Source organism: Garra rufa, chromosome 25, assembly GCF_049309525.1.
Source record: "Garra rufa chromosome 25, GarRuf1.0, whole genome shotgun sequence".
Taxonomy (NCBI): domain Eukaryota; kingdom Metazoa; phylum Chordata; class Actinopteri; order Cypriniformes; family Cyprinidae; genus Garra; species Garra rufa.
This window is the reverse complement of record NC_133385.1, coordinates 23,952,850-23,970,788: the sequence shown is the minus strand read 5'-3', so window position 1 is coordinate 23,970,788 and position 17,939 is coordinate 23,952,850. Positions and strand designations below refer to the sequence as shown.

The 17,939-nt window shown below is 28.1% G+C and overlaps 1 protein-coding gene across 1 annotated transcript in view; it reads left to right on the top strand.

Moving 5' to 3' along the window:
• cadps2 (Ca++-dependent secretion activator 2) overlaps positions 1-17,939 on the top strand; it is a 132,141-nt gene that overhangs the window by 90,330 nt on the left and 23,872 nt on the right. Inside the window, exons 17-19 of the mRNA XM_073831643.1 lie at positions 6,650-6,657; positions 8,960-9,116; positions 16,413-16,554. Of these exons, the coding sequence (XP_073687744.1) occupies positions 6,650-6,657; positions 8,960-9,116; positions 16,413-16,554 (307 nt within the window). The remainder of the gene's footprint in view (positions 1-6,649; positions 6,658-8,959; positions 9,117-16,412; positions 16,555-17,939) is intronic.

The window sequence follows — 17,939 nt, the reverse complement described above, 5'->3', positions numbered from 1 at the left end:
AAGACAAATGTCCCTCATGCTGTCACTAAGGAAACATCAAGGTGTGTGTGCGTGGTGCGAGCGGATCTACATTAGTAAAATTATCTTTGCACTCGCGGTTCGTGAAAGCAAGGAGTAAAATATTGTCACATATAATGTGTACAGTGTTTTAGTGTTTACTATGCATATGAATGCATATGTCGAATGAATAGAAGAAAACATGTTTGTCTGTCTCATGTTTTTTTTCTCTCTTTCTCTCTACTGCTTCTGTGTTTGTAAATGCATTAGGGAAGAGAGGTAAGGATTTTATATTTTACTCTTATGCTGTGTTGTGTTTTGCTGTCTAGCATCAGCATGAAATACACGGCTGCTTTTCTTTGGAGAACCACATTCATTTTATCATTAATGCTTTTACAAGCAGATTGGATGTGAATGTAAGATTTTAGTATTTGAAAAAATTCTAAAATGAATGCTTTTTAATACATTTATTCAGATGAATTAAATTAATGAAATGTGACAGCATGGACATTTACAGTGTTACAGAAAAATGTGACCCTGGACCACAAAACCAGTCATAACGTTAAATTTTACAAAACTGAGATATATACATCAATAAAGCTCAATAAATAAGCTTTCTATTGATATATGGTTTGTTAGGATAGGACAATATTTGGCTGAGATACAACTATTTGAACATCTGGAATCTGAGGGCGCAAAAAATCAAAATACTGAGAAAATCACCTTTAAAGTTGTCCAAATTAAGTTCTTAACAATGCATATTACTAATCAAAAATTACATTTTGATATATTTATAGTAGGAATTTTACAAAAAATCTTCATGGAACATGATCTTTACTTAATTTCCTAATGATTTTTGGCATAAAAGAAAAATCAATAATTTTGACCCATACCATGTATTTTTGGCTATTGCTACAAATATACCCCAGCGACTTAAGACTGGTTTTGTGGTCCAGGGTCACAAATGTCTATTTCAAATAAAATTTCTATTCATGAAAGAATCCTGAAAAAATGTATCATGGTTTCCACGGAAATGTTAATAATAAGGTATGTTCTTGAGCAGCAAAATCAGCACATTAGAATGATTTCTGAAAGATTGTGTGACTGAAGACTGGAGTAGTGATGCTGTAAATTCAGCTTTGCATCACAGGAATAAATTGCATTTTATAATATATTCAAATACAAAACCATTATTTTAAATTGCAGTAATATTTAATGTTTTTACTAATAAGCAGCATAAAAAACTATTTCATACCTGAATATATACATAAATTCAGATATTTTTGTTAAAAATATATATATATATATATATATATATATATATATATATATGAATATATAAATGTAAATATATAGAAGTAAATCAGAAAATATAATTATAAGTCTAAATATGTAAATGTAAATTGTGAATATGTAGTTATAATTCTGAAGATATACATCTAAATTATAATATGTAGATATAAGTCTTAATATATATAAATGTAAATTGTTAATATATGTGAATGTAAGACTATATATTCAGATTTGCATTTATATTCAAGGTTTATAAATATACATTCCGATTTAGAATTAAGGAAAGGAAAGGAGGTGACGTGAGGCCAAGTATGGTGACCCATACTAGGAATTTGTGCTCTGCATTTAACCCATCTAAGTGCACACACACAGTAGTGAACACACACCCGGAGCAGTGGGCAGCCATTGTTCTCGCCCGGGGAGCAGTTGGGGGTTCAGTGCCTTGCTCAAGGGACTCAGCTCAGTCGTGGTATTCACATTCACTGCCCCCACCTACAATCCCTGCCGGACCTGAGACTCGAACCCGCAACCTTTGGGTTACAAGTCAAGATAGTAACTATATATTCACAATTTACATGTATATGTTCAAGATTTATAAATATGTGTTCCGATTTAGAATTATATAGTCAGAATAATAACTATATATTCACAATTTAATTTTGTATAGTCAAACTCATAACTATATTTTCAAATTATATAGTTATATGCACAATTTACATTTATATACATTTACATTTATATATTCAAACCTAACTAATAACTATATATTCACAATTTACATTTATATGTTCAAACTCAACTATATTTTCAAATTATATAGTCAGTATTATAACTATATATGCAAAATTTACATTAATGTATTCAAACTCCTGACTATATTTTCAAATTATATAGTCAGAATAACTATATGTTCCCAATTTACATTTATATATTCAAAATCATAACTATATTTTTGAATGATGTAGTCAGAATAACTATATATTAGGGCTGTCCCCGACTATGAGTTTTCATAGTCGAATCAGAATTTTCGAATCTTTCTATAGTCGACCGATAGTCGAATCATCTAGGCTTATGTGCGTGTGTGAATGGGTTGGGAGGGGCATGACACTATAGTCAGCAGGAGGGTAAAACTATTTTTATTTTATAAGCGACCAAAACTGCCTGCCAACTGACAGACAAACTTATTTAGGTTTAAATAAAAACACAGAACGCGTCTTTTAGTTCTAAAAACGCGAGGCGCACAGCACTGCCTTTTTTGGTGACTTTTAATGAAAGAGCAGTGTGCTGCGGTTTTTTTATGTTGCTAAGCAACGACCAAAACAGCTGTCCTGTCAGTCAATTCAAAGGATTATAGCGCGAGCGCTCTAAAATCTTAGTTTTTTGCTGTTAAGTAAACTGTCATATTAGCAGAAACCCTAAATAATACAGCTCCGGGTTACCCACGATAGACACCAAAGGTTTCTCCTCCATTTCTTGCAGTCTCCGGACTTTTTAAGCAACGGTAAACTTTCGCCATCACAACAGAAGGCCCGCCTCTCCATTCATTCGATTGGACAATGGAAAAGAACGCGAATGACGTTGGGCGTTTTTCCGCTCAGAGTTGATTTTTTTTTTCAACTTCAGGCGCTCGGAGCGCTCCTGCAAAACGCGAGGCGCAGCAGGCGGCGAAAACGCGAGGCGCCGGGGGCGCATAAACAGCGTGCAGAACGCTCACTGCCAACAGAAAACCATTCAAAAGAGGCGCCTCTCACTGCAAAAACGCGTTCGGTGTGATCGCCGCCTAATCCCTGCCGTCAAGATGGTCCTCATCTCGTCATGCATCAGGGAAAGTGAAAATTAAATTAGTCACAGGGGTGTTTGGATTTATTCACAAACACGTTAAAAATATTTATTGAACGCTTCTTTCTTTTCACTTTTGTTTTTACTGCATTATCATAATCAAAGGGTGTATTTAACTTAATATAACCGTACAAAACCAGTAGTTCTGTGTGCAATTAGACATTGAGCACCCCCATATTGGCAAAATGGTATGATGCTCGTTTCACCCGCGAAGATTCGACTGTGAGATCGGTGGTCGAATCAGGCTCCGCATATCGATGCATCGAATCTTCGACTATTCGGGGACAGCCCTACTATATATGCACAATTTACATTTATATATTCAAACTACTAACTATATTTTCGATTTATATAGTCAGAATAATAACTTTATATTCACAGTTTACATTTATATATTCAAACTCCTAGCTATATTTTCAAATTATATAGTCAGAATAATAACTATATATTCACAGTTTACATTTATATATTCAAACTGCTAACTATATATTTTTAATTATATAGTCAGAATAATAACTATATTCACAGTTTACATTTATATATTCAAACTCAACTATAATTTAGAATTATATAGTCATAATAACTATATATTCACAATTTACATTTATATATTCAAACTCATCACTATGTTTTTGAATTATATAGTCAGAATAATAACTATATATTCAATTCACATTTATATATTCAAGCCTAACTGTATTTTAAAATTATATAGTCAGAATAACTATATATTGACAATTTACATTTATATATTCAAACTCATAACTGTTTTTGAATTATATAGTCAGAATAATAACTAGATATTTTTACAATTTGCATTTATATATTTAAACTTGACTATATTTTTAAATGATATATTTAGAATAATAACTATATATGCACAATTTACATTTATATATTCAAACCTAACTATTTTTTCAAATTATATAGTCAGAATAACTATATATTCACAATTTACATTTATATATTCAAACTCATAACTATATATTCAAATTATATAGTCAGAATAATAACTATATATTCACAATTTACATTTATATATTTAAACTCAAATATATTTTCAAATGATATAGTTAGAATAATAACTATATATGCACAATTTACATTTATATATTGAAACCTAACTATTTTTTCAAATTATATAGTCAGAATAACTATATATTCACAATTTACATTTATATATTCAAACTCATAACTATATATTCAAATTATATAGTCAGAATAATAACTATATATTCACAATTTACATTTACATATTTAAACTCAAATATATTTTCAAATGATATAGTTAGAATAATAACTATATATGCACAGTTTACATTTATATATTCAAACCTTACTATTTTTCGAATTATATAGTCAGAATAACTATATATTCAAACTCATAACTATATTTTCAAATGATATAGTCAGAAGTATAACTATATATTCACAATTTACATTTATATATTCAAACTCAAAACTATATTTTAAATTATGTAATCAGAATAATAATATATTCACAATTTAATGTCTATATAGAATAGTATTCAGAATATATTCAGAATAACTACATAATTACAATTTACAATTATATATAATATATATATATTCAGATTTATATCTATATATTGCAATGTACATTTATATATTTAGACATATATATATACATAATGCAATTTATATTTATACATTCAGACTTATAACTGTATATTCACATTTACTTCTATGTATTCTGATTTATATATAAAGATTTTTCTTTATATTCTGATTAAACTATATATTTACATTTACGTATATATATATATTCAGACTTACCATTATATGTTCTAATTTAGATTTATATATTCAGATTTACTTCTATGTATTCTGATTTTCATTTATATATAAGGATTTTTAGCTTTATATTCTGATTTATAACTATATATTCACATTTACTTCTATATATTCAGACTTAACTATATATTCTAATTTATATTCAGATTGTATATAATTAGTTCCTGTTTGGCACTTCATAAATAAATAAATTGGTTATGCAATGTTATAATTACTAAAGATATTAAGTTATTTTATATTATCTAAATATTTCTATTAATATGTTATGCAATATTTATATTTAAGATAAAAAATAATCAATTCTCCGTAAAAATGTGGCAAATCACGTACAATCTAGGCAAAGACTGTCAAAAAAAACTTATATTGAGATGGTTTGGGTGTGTATTATGCTAATTATTAACTGTGGATATATTATAACAAGGATAAAAACTGTGTGTTTGTACATGTTGAGAATCTAGCTTCAAGTTTATTTAAGAACCTTTCTGCAAACATAAATGTAAATGCTCATACACAATTATACGTCCGCTGTCTTTTTTTATTCTATCTTCTTGAAAGGACATTTTTAGATAACATATCAATCTGTATTTTCAGTAACGTATTTGATGAAATAAGAGAAAGCTGTGAAGTAGCAATGTGCAAAACATATTTTCCAGTTCGACTAGTTATTTAACAATTTAACTCACCACTAGCCAACAATCCAGACGCATTCATAGCAGCAACAAAAAAAGAGTCCAGTCTAGTTATTAAAAATGTCTTTTTCTAACTTTAATGGTTGAAGGCGTTTTTTAAATATATTTTAAACTGAAACAGATACAGTAGTAAAGGACTCGTTTTTGCTGTATGTCAGCTGTACGCCGTTCAAAACCTGCCTCTGAAAGCCCCGAAGACAAGCTCCCTCAAGGCCAGCGACTGTAAAACATCAAGTCAGACAAGAGTGACGATCACACACACACACACACACACACACAATCGGATATCCATACACAATAGCACCCTTCAATAAGTCAGCATTCTCCTCTCCACCGCATATTCTTCGCTGTGACTGATTGCACTTTTATCCCCGTTGCTCGATGCCGACCGCTTTGGACGGAAAGTTCTTGGCTCGCGCGCCTGCGTAAAGAATACAAGACAACATGGACTGGCTTTCTTTGACGCTCTCAATTAAGTTCGCTGCAGCCGTCCCCAGGAATCAGCTTGTGGAAGAATGCAAAGAGAGTGAAATGCATTGATAGACTTGGTTCTTTTCAGAAGGGCCTTCAATGCACATACTGGCAGACAATAAAGCTCCACACAATGTGGGAGGACGCCGCTGAATTTTTTCCCTTTTCTCAGGAGAATTCAGCAGGATTGATGGGCTCTGGTCTGCTGCAGTCCGCCATAAAAGACACGTGGATGGATCATTCATTTTGATCTTTAGTCTTTTTGATAGCAGACTTTCCTTTTTCCAAATATACATTTTTATTTGTTTAATTTAACTACTATATTCTGGCTCCTAAATATGGATCCCTTTTTTAGTGGAGAAGTGCAATTTAAAATTAGATTTGTAGATCTGTAGCACACAATACTTAAAGTTATGGGTTTGTTCAATTATATACATTGATTATTTTTAGAAGTAACGCTTTAGAGACTAAGCAAGCGTTCAGGCTCAAAAGCAGCTTTCCTTTCCGTCTGTATTTATCTCCATCTTTTTGTGCTTCTTTTCAAGGTCTCATTGTATTGCTTGACTTCTGCTGGCTTTAGTTTCATCGTTTCCATGTTTTGTTGTGCTTTGTTGTTAGTATTTAAGTGTATACCGTGTTTAGCTCTCAGTATTTTACCCAGTTTCCCTCTGTTGTTACACTTTGGCGTTTGGCATTGTTGTTTGTGATTATGTGATTGCACATGTATTGAATATATAGCATATTTCCAGCATTTTACAAAGTAATGAGTGATTCTTCCATGTCCATGAGGATGATTTTAAGGAAGAATGTATTTAATTATCTAAAAAAAGTTTTTTTTTTTTAAATAATATATATTTAAAATTAAAATAGACTGTTATTTATAATATTATTATATATTTAAAATTTAAAATTAAATATTTATAATTAAAATAAATGTTTTATTCTTCAATTCAATAATTTTCCTGATTTTTCCTGAAATATTAAATAAAATATAATATTCCATATTCCATAAAATATTAAAATCAGGGACATTTCTACTTTGCTTTTAAAAAAAATTATAAATTAAAAATGTATTTTCTGTTTGTGTATAATTTGATTGTTGAGAAAAAAGAATCACAGTCCGCAATAGAAACTTTTTTTTTCTTTTAAATAATTTATTGATATCTGAATGTGGTTGAAAGCTTACATTTTTAAAATTTTCCACTCAGGCATTTAAATTTCCCTTCTATAATAAATACATCAAATATAAAAAATTGTGAGGTTTTTATTTATTGTGTTTGTTTATAATTTGATACTAAAAAGTAAAAAATAATTATTAACTAAAACTAAAACTATATATATTTTTTTTTATTCTATGTTTGTTTATTTACAATCATTATTTCCTGAATTTTAGTGTTGAAAGATAACATTTTTCCAAAGTTTCCTCCATTCAGACATTTTAATTTCCCAGTGTATTTAAATCACAGAAATTTCTACTTTGCACCTAAAAATATCTTAAAAATCTGAGTTTAAAAAGTTCATTGACATGTGTTTGACTTGTTTTTACAAGTGCAAGACCCATCAAGATTTTGCCCCAAAAAAAGAAAATTAAAAAGTTATTATTGTAAACTAAAACCCTAAGAAGTTATCTCAAACAAAATAAAATGATTTTTAGAGAGTGTTGAAAGGTTACATTTTTTCATAATTTCCTCCATTCAGAGATTTTAATTTTCCTTCACTTACAAAATTACTAATTAATTCATTTTAATTCAGAAACAATTTATTTTCTTTAGAAAGTTCATTGACACCTGTTTCTCTTATTTTCATAAGTGCAAGATCACCAAGTTTTTGCTAAAAACTGAAAATTAAAAAAATATTGTTAACTAAAACTAAAACCATACATTTTTTTTTTAATTCTGTCTTTTTAATTACAAGAATCTTTCCTGATTTCTAGAAAGCATTGCAAATTTCTACTTTGAACTTAAAAGTTAAAAAAAGAGTTTAAAAAAAAAGATTTTATTTTGTGTGTCTAATTTGATTGTTGAAAATAGAATCACTGTACCCAATGGAATGACAGAAATGTAATTTAATTATCTTTAAAAAGTTAATTAAAAGACTCACTAAGTTTTTGCTGAAAACTGAAAATTGAAAACATTATTCACTAAAACAATATGATATTTTTTCATTCTCTTTTTAATTAAAGTCATTTTCCTGATTTTTAGAGAGCGTTGAAATATATATTTAAAAATATTAAAATCATGGAATTTTTACTTAATGTCTTAAAAGTGAGTTTGAAATTATTGTTTATTTATTTTGTGTTTGTGTATAATTTGATTCATTAAAAAAAATCACTATTCCCAATAGAAGTGCTATTTTTTTTTACATTCAGAAACAGAAAACACAGAAAAACAGAAACAAAAAAAACTGTAATATATATATATTTTTTTAACTTACAAAATAAACATTTATTTTATTTCAAATAAAAAAACGTATACATTTTTTGTTTAGTTTAACATTAGTTAGATAAAATAACTACAACTTATAAATAAAAATGTATAAAACTACATTGAATAAAAAAAAATGAAATAAATTCAAAATATGAACTATAATAATAAAATACGACCCATATACCTGCACTGTAAAAAAACAAAAAAACACAATTTGTTGAGTAAACTTAAAATAATTTGTTACCCTGCTGCCTTAACATTTTAAGTTGAATCAACTCAAATATCTAAGTTGTCACTTTGTACAACTTAACATTTTAAGTTTACTAAACTTTTTTGAGTTGACTGAACTTAAAATGATAGTTATTTAAGTTGATTCAACAAATAGGTTTTTTTTTTTACAGTATGCTCATGCATGTCTGTATTTTGCAGGCCTTCTCCTGGTGGCCAGAGACGATGGGTGAGCACGCCGAGACCTTCCTGTCTCTATACACGGTGGACATGGACGCAGCATTGGCCGTCCAGCAGCAGGACTCCTGGGACAGTTTCCCGCTCTTTCAGCTGCTCAACAACTTCCTCCGAACTGACCGTATGTAGTGTTTATCTTTCTCCTTCTTTCTCCCCCCTCCGCTCCCGTTTGTCCAAAGTTCTGCTCACATGTTCTCACTGCTAAGTGCGCTAATTAGCACCAGTATCGCTTTGGAAAACAATACTTGTTAGGCGAGCAGGTTAACATCCTGTGCTCTGTTATTGTCAACACGCTAATTAGATATACAGTGTGATCGGCTAGTGGCACTGGAGGGTAAATTATCTCCATTTCGCCAGGGCGAATACCTGAATCCTGCCGAGGAGACGTTTTTGCAAATCCCAGAGCGTCCAACATTTCCTCAGCACCGGTATCAACAAGACATTTTCCGTCAAACAGTTTTGAGTGCTTCACAACATGAAGTTAATTGTGCGAGGAGCTTTTGGTCTATTGATAGAACAGCGGCTAGAGCCAAGTTGAAGCTACAGAGATTGTTTTGCGTGACATTTGCGACGGTGATAAAGAGATTTGCTTTACTGTCTCGTTCAAACAGCAGTTGATTTGGAATAGAAATGGTCGGTTATCTAGGGAGCATGACAATGGAAATGGCAGCCTCTAATAACACAGACAGTTGGCAAAAAGATATAGGGAACTCCCACACTGTTTCATATATGAACTTTCTTGTAGAGGATCCAGTCGTATTGCTTTCCGCTGCCCTGTTCTCACTAAATTAATCTCAGTAAATTAAAAAATCTCAAAGGTAGAATTGTGGTGAGCAAAGCCTGCTGGTAAGCAAGTATTTAAAAACTGGTTGAGATGAAGGAATAATTCACCCAGAAATTAATATTTTGTCATTAGTTACACAACCTTATGTTGTTTTGCAGCATGTTTACACTGTTCTTTTCCATTTTTCTTATAATTATATTTAGAAGAACTAATATGAAAACCTGTTTCCGCCACTTAATAAAAAATAAAAAAGGTACTTTTTATTTCACAATTATGACGCATGACTTTTTTTCTTGCAATTGCGAGTTTTCCTCTTGCAGCTATGACTTGTGGGATATAAACTTGCAAGTGCAAGACTCACCAAGTTTTTGCTAAAACTTAAAATTAAAAAATATTATTGTTAACTAAAACCAAAACCATAAAAATGTATTCTTTTTTGTTTTTAAATTCTGTCTAATTACAAAACTTTTTTTAGAGTGTTGAAAGGTTAAATTTTTCCATAGTTTCCTCCATCCACTTTTCATTTCCCTTCTGTAATACATTTATTAAAAATATAAAAATGAGGAAAATATCTACTTTGCGCTTTTGCAAAAAACTGACAATTAAAAATATATATATTTTAATTAATAACGTATTATTGCTCTTAATATTATTGTTAACTAAATCTAAAACCCTAAAAAGTCATCTCAAACAAAGTAAAAACTGTAACATATATTTTTTTAAAACTTACAAAATAAACATTTGTTTTATTTTAAATGAAATTAAAAATGACTTGTGGGATATAAACTTGCAATTGCAAGTTATAAAGTCATAATTGCGAGATAAAAACTTGCAAATCTGACTTTTTTCTCAAAATCGTGTGATATAAACTCACAATTGCGAATTATAAAGTCAAAAAAGTTTTTTTTTTCTTAGAATTAAGTTTATATCTCTCAATTTTTTCTTTTTTCTGAGAACATAACACTCTTTTTTCCCCTCAAAATTGGACTTTATAACTCAGAATTGTGAAAAAAAAGTTAGAAAAACTTCTAATCTGACTTTTTTCTCAGAATCGCGTGATATAAACTCTCAGAATTGCGAGACAAACTCAATTTATTTAAACACAATTGTGACTTTTTTTCTTAGAATTGAGTTTATATCTCGCAATTGTGATTTTTTTTCTGAGAGCATAACAGTCTTTTTTTTCCCTCAAAATTGGACTTTATAACTCACAATTGCGAGTTTATATCTCACACTTCTGAGAAAAAAGTCAGAACTGTGAGAAAAAAGTTAGAAAACCTTATAATCTGACTTTTTTTCTCAGAATTGTGTGATATAAACTCACAATTGTGAGTTATAAAGTCAGAATTGTGAAATGTAAACTTGCAAATCTGACTCTTTTCTCAAAAATTTGCGATATAAACTTACGATTGCGAGATAAAGTCAGAATTACAAAACATAAACTCGCAATTATGAGTTATGAAGTCATAATTGTAAGATACTGTATAAACTCGCAGTTATGAGAAATCAGAATTGCAAGATATAAACTTGCAATATGGAGAAAAAAATCTGAATTGTGTTTATATCTTGCAATTCTTTTTTCTCCATATTTGGAGTTTATATCTCGCAATTCTGACTTTATAATATGCAATTGCACATTAAAGTCAGAATTGTGATATAAACTCACAATTCTGAGAACATAACACTTTTTTTCCCCTCAAAATTTAACTCAACTATATCTCATACTTCTGAGAAAAAAAAGTCTGAATTGTGTGAGAAAAGAGTCAGAAAAACTTTTAATCTGACTTTTTTCTATAATGTGAGATATAAACTCGCAATTATGAGAAATAAAGTCAGATTCTCAGAATTCTCAAATTTTTTCTCTCAAAATCTGACTTTATAACTCGCAATTGCGAGTTTATATCTCACACTTCTGAGAAAAAAGTCAGAAATACAAGATACAAACTCACATTTGTGAGAAAAAAGTCAGAATTATGAGTTTATATCTCACAATTCTGACTTTATAACTCACAGTTGCAAGTTTATATCACACAATTCTGAGAAAAAAGTCAAAATTATGAGTTTACCTCACAATTCTGAGAAAAAAGTCAGAATTATGAGTTTATATCTCACAATTCTGACTTTATAACTCACAGTTGCAAGTTTATATCACACAATTCTGAGAAAAAAGTCAAAATTATGAGTTTACCTCACAATTCTGAGAAAAAAGTCAGAATTATGAGTTTATATCTCACAATTCTGACTTTATAACTCACAGTTGCAAGTTTATATCACACAATTCTGAGAAAAAAGTCAAAATTATGAGTTTACCTCACAATTCTGAGAAAAAAGTCAGAATTATGAGTTTATACCTCACAATTCTGAGAAAAAAAAGTCAGACTTGTGAGTTTATATCACGCAATTCTGAGAAAAAAAGTCAAAATTATGAGTTTATACCTCACAATTCTGAGAAAAAAAAGTCAGACTTGTGAGTTTATATCACGCAATTCTGAGAAAAAAGTCAAAATTATGAGTTTATACCTCACAATTCTGAGAAAAAAAAGTCAGACTTGTGAGTTTATATCACGCAATTCTGAGAAAAAAAGTCAAAATTATGAGTTTATACCTCACAATTCTGAGAAAAAAAAGTCAGACTTGTGAGTTTATATCACGCAATTCTGAGAAAAAAAGTCAAAATTATGAGTTTATACCTCACAATTCTGAGAAAAAAAAGTCAGACTTGTGAGTTTATATCACGCAATTCTGAGAAAAAAAGTCAAAATTATGAGTTTATACCTCACAATTCTGAGAAAAAAAAGTCAGACTTGTGAGTTTATATCACGCAATTCTGAGAAAAAAGTCAGAATTGTGAGTTTATATCACGCAATTCTGAGAAAAAAAAGTCAGAATTGTGAGTTTATATCATGTAATACTGAGAAAAAAAAGTAAAAATTATGAGTTTATATCACACAATTCTGAGAAAAAATTCAGAAGAGAATCTTTCTGCACTGGATTGGTTCTGATTGGGTGAAAAACCTAGGACTAGTTCGCAAAAGTAGGTCCAAAATGGCCAAAAATTTGGCCGGGGTGATGATCAAATCTGAGGAACGCTTTTATTCGGTGTGAGCCAAGGATTCCAGCGATATAAAACACTTGAGCCATGAGCAATTTCATACTTTTGATCGCTGTAGCGCCACCATCAGGCCGATTGAGGCGAGCCTTGGTGACGTTGTAGATGATGTGAGTACTACCATCCTTCCAAGTTTCAAGTCTCTATGACTTACGGTTTGGTCTGCACAATCAGTTTTATGTGGAGATTGCTGATCCTTGGAAATTCTAAGAATTACAATAGGGTTTCAGCACTAGAAGAACCTTTTATCCTCTAAATGGCTCCTTAAAGAGCCTTTAACAACTGAAGAACCTTTTCACAAAAAATTTTAAATTGTAATAATATTTTACAGTTTTACAGTTTTTAGTGTATTTTTCAACAGCATTGGTGAGGTTTTTAGTGAATGATGACAGAATAATGAATCATTTCTCAGGTTCATGACACAGTGTTATTATCAGGAAAATATCTAATAATTGTTCACAAAGCACACATGAAATGTTTCTGAAATATTAGATACAAAAATGCTCATTGAGCAATATAAAAAGGGATTACATTTTATCCAAACAATTAGAGACTGAAATGTGATGAATTTCTTAGCTGAATGAGACATTATTCAAATCGTCTAAATAATGTTGTATTATTTGGGACAATTAAAATAGTTGTTTACGAGAGTGCAAAAAATCTCAATGCTACCTTGGCTTTTTCAAACTTTTTTTTTTGACAATTCTGTTATTTAAAGTGTGTACCGTGAGTCTTAATTAGGCACTGAATTCATCAGATGTTATTTCAAAGCCTCAGAGCAACCAAATGAGACTCATTTGGTTAACACTGCAACACATTACGAATGAAGTCCCTCATTTTCCTGATTTCAGACAGGGATTCGTTTCAGTCGTGCGTGGTTTTTACAGTTTTGAGTGTGTGCACATGACAAAAAAAGATTGTTGTGACATTGACACTAAATGCTCAAATGAGTTTCATCATTGTTAAATGGTTGGGAAATGAGCTCGAACACCCATGAGAGTAAAAAGGCTAGTGTTAATGATGAAGAACAGAGAGATGGGAATTACACTTAATGATGCCTGAGGAGACATGCATCTCTCTCTTTCTCTCTCTCTCTCTGTCAGACCCCTGTTTCCTTCTAAGTGGTTTAATTACATTGAGTACATTTACATGTATAGGAGACGGGGGTAAGCTGTGCCACTTTTTACATACATTATGTTGTCCACTATATTAAATGAATGAAGAGATGAGAGGTAAACTAATACAACTAATTAGGCTGTATGCAATTAACTGAAATGAGAACTGAATGATTTTTCAAAACGTTTAACACAGTTAACATAAATGAGAAACATATTTGATATATTTTAGTTTTTTATATATTTTAATTTAAATAAGTGTACATTTAAATGTACATTTATAACACTATACTTTGTGTTTTATCGCATTGACGTTAAATAACTGAGAACTAGTTCACTGTAAACCATTTTAATACAATTGCTGAGGGAGTGATGGTAAATTTCTTTCTTCTTTCTCTCTTCTGACTCTTTTTGAAAGTCATAGAAATGCTATTGTGGATTTTTTTTATTTGCTATTGGAGCAAATGGCAACACCAGAAATACAGAATATGTTGTAGTTTCTGTTCACCACTATAATGGAATGATAAAAGATATACCACAACCTTGTGCATTTTATTATATATTTCCACTTCTGAGAAACCCAGAATGTGAAAAGGGTCCATTTTACAAACGTTTTCCAAGGTCTGGTTTTATTTGCGTTTTTATAAACCAGCCAAGAACAGTGGAAATTTTCAGATTATTTGAGTATAATATATTTTGTATCATTTAAGAACAACAACAATAATAATAATTATTATTATTATTAACAACAATTAATTTAAATGAATAATTATTATCATTATTATTAAAAATAAATTGTGTTGTTTTAAATAATGTATACATTATTATTTATTTATTTTTAATAATTTTATATAAATTATTTTGGATCCTTTACGACAACAACAGCAATAATAATAATAATAATAATAAATAATAATAATAATAATTTATAAATAATGTGAATGAATAATTACTATTATTAAAAAATAAATGGTGTCGTTTAAAATTATTTATAGATTATGGTTATTGATACTTATAATAATATTATTATTAATATTATTATTTTATATATTTTTGATTATTTTAACAACAACAGTTATAAATTTTTAATAACAATAATGTATAAATAATTTAAATTAATAATTATTATTAAAAATAAATTTAGTTGTTTAAATTTGTTTTAAAATTATTGTTAATAATAATAATAATAATAACATATGATAACATATGTAAATAATAAATAATACAATTTATAAATAATTTACTTGAAATAATTAATAATATTCTAATTATTATTATTATTATTATTATTATTATTATTATTATTATTATTATTATTATAAACATTTAATGTTATTATTTTTCTTAAAAAGTAACAAACATTACCCACAATTTATGTTTTTATAAACCAGCTAGAAACATATTACACAAAAACAACATATTTTAATATACTATATTTATTTATTTATTTTATATTTATTTATATTATATATTTTGGATAATTTTAACAAAAACAACAATAATAATAATAATTACTATTATTATTTTAGTATTATTATTATTATTAACAGTAATTTAAATAAATTATTATTATTATTTAAAAAATATTATTTATAATCATTTCAATCGAATAATTAATTATTGTTATTATTATTTATAAACATTTATTGTTATTATTTTTTTCTAAAAAGGTGACAAACATTACCCACTTTTTTGTTTTTATAATCATTTTCAAAATATTTGAATATATTTTATATAATATTTTGAATCCTTTTAACTTAGCAACAACAACAACAACAACAACAATAATAATAATAATATGTATAATTGTTATTATTGTTGTTGTTGTTAACAATAATGTATAATTATTTTAAATTAATTATTATTATTAAAATAATAAACTAAAATAATAAAATTATTAATAATAATAATAATAAACATCTATTGTTGTTTTTCTAAAAAAAAAAGGTGGCAAACATTACCCACAATTTGCTAGATTAAGAGCGTGACACATCTTACCCCACCATCCTCTACAATAAAACTATACAACATAACAAAACTCCAAAAATGCTGCTTATTATAAAAACCTTTAGTCATTTGTGTGCAAAAGAGCATCTCCACAACACAATAAAACCAGGTTTACATTATGTTCAGAAATCATTGCAATTGTTATGCAAATAAATTCACTAATGCATTTCATTAGTTTAGTTCATTGTTTTTCAACACCATAAAGAAAGCATATTTTATTCTAAAGTAGTTGTTTAAATCATTAATTAATTAATTATTATTAATTAAAAATCTACATTTCAGCAAGTAGCATTCTAAATGTCTTTCTACTGCAGTATATCATTGCTCAAAATATTTTTCCTGGTAGTATACAGTAAGTTGCACATCAGTCAATATTATTGATTCATGGTTGATGTTCTCCAGCTCACCTGTGCAATGGCACGTTCCACAAGCACCTCCAGGACCTGTACGTCCCTCTGGTGGTGCGCTACATTGACCTGATGGAGTCGTCGATAGCTCAGTCCATTCATCGCGGCTTTGAGCAGGAGACGTGGCAGTCTGTGAAGTAAGAGTTCATTTCGTGTCAAGCCATTAGTCCAGTGTGATTTTATGTATGTTTTCTTATTGATCGATTCTGTTTGCATTTATGAGAATACAGTGCCGTGTTTGTTTAAACATGTCAGGCTGTTTCTAACAAACCTATTAACTTGTTCATTGTTCTCATTGTTTTCCATTAATGCTTTTCACTTTTTTGATTCACTTCACAGTTTCCTGTTTGTTCTCATCCTATTTAATTTGATGTGAATGAACACAAGGCTGTGAGGTGCAGACGTGACGTCTGTATGTTGTATACATGGCTCGTGATCATTCGGTTGACCAAACAATTTCTTGTGGATGCAGAATTTAAGAAAACATTAGCTGTGAAGATTTGAGCTTAACTTAGGACCTTAATGCTAATGTTCTGATGAGAATGACTTTACTGTTTTTATGTTGGGAATCCCAATGACCCCTGTGATGTACATGTAAAGTAGTAATAATAATAATAATAATAATAATAATAATAATAATAATAATAATAATAATAACAACCAATTTTATTATCCCATATTATTATTATTATTATTATTATTATTATTTATAATCATTTGAAAATATTAAAATAATAATAATAATTATTATTATTATTATTACTTATAATTATTTGGCTATTTATATATATATATATATATATATATATATATATATATATATATATATATATATATATATATATATATATATATATATTTATAATTTTATTTATAATTTCCTCTGACATAATAAACAAACCTCGCATTTTGCCTTAAAAACATTTCAAATAATTATTTGTTATAGCTTCTCTGATCAAAGTTCAAAATTAAAATGCTATAATTATAGTATTATTATTATTATTATTATTATTATTATTATTATTGTTGTTATTATTATTATTATTTGTAACAGTAAATCATAAGTAATTAAAATAATTAAAAAGTATATTATTTTATTTATAATATTGTTTTTTTATTTATTATTATTATTTGTATCAGTAAATCATAAGTAATTAAAATAATTTAAAATATTTATTATTATTATTAGTATTAGTATTTATAATCTTTTGGCTTTTATTTTTTATATAATTTTTTATATTTATAATTTCCTCTGACATAATAAACAAACCTCGCATTTTGCCTTAAAAACATTTCAAATAATTATTTGCCTGTAAGTTTCTTTGATCAAAGTTCAAAATTAAAATGCTAAAGTATTATTATTATTATTATTATTATTATTATTATTTATTATTTATAACAGTAAATTATAAGTAAGTAAAATAATTAAAAATGTTTATTATTTTATTTATAATATTGTTTTTTTATTATTATTTGTATCAGTAAATCATAAGTAATTAAAATTATTAAAATATTTATTATT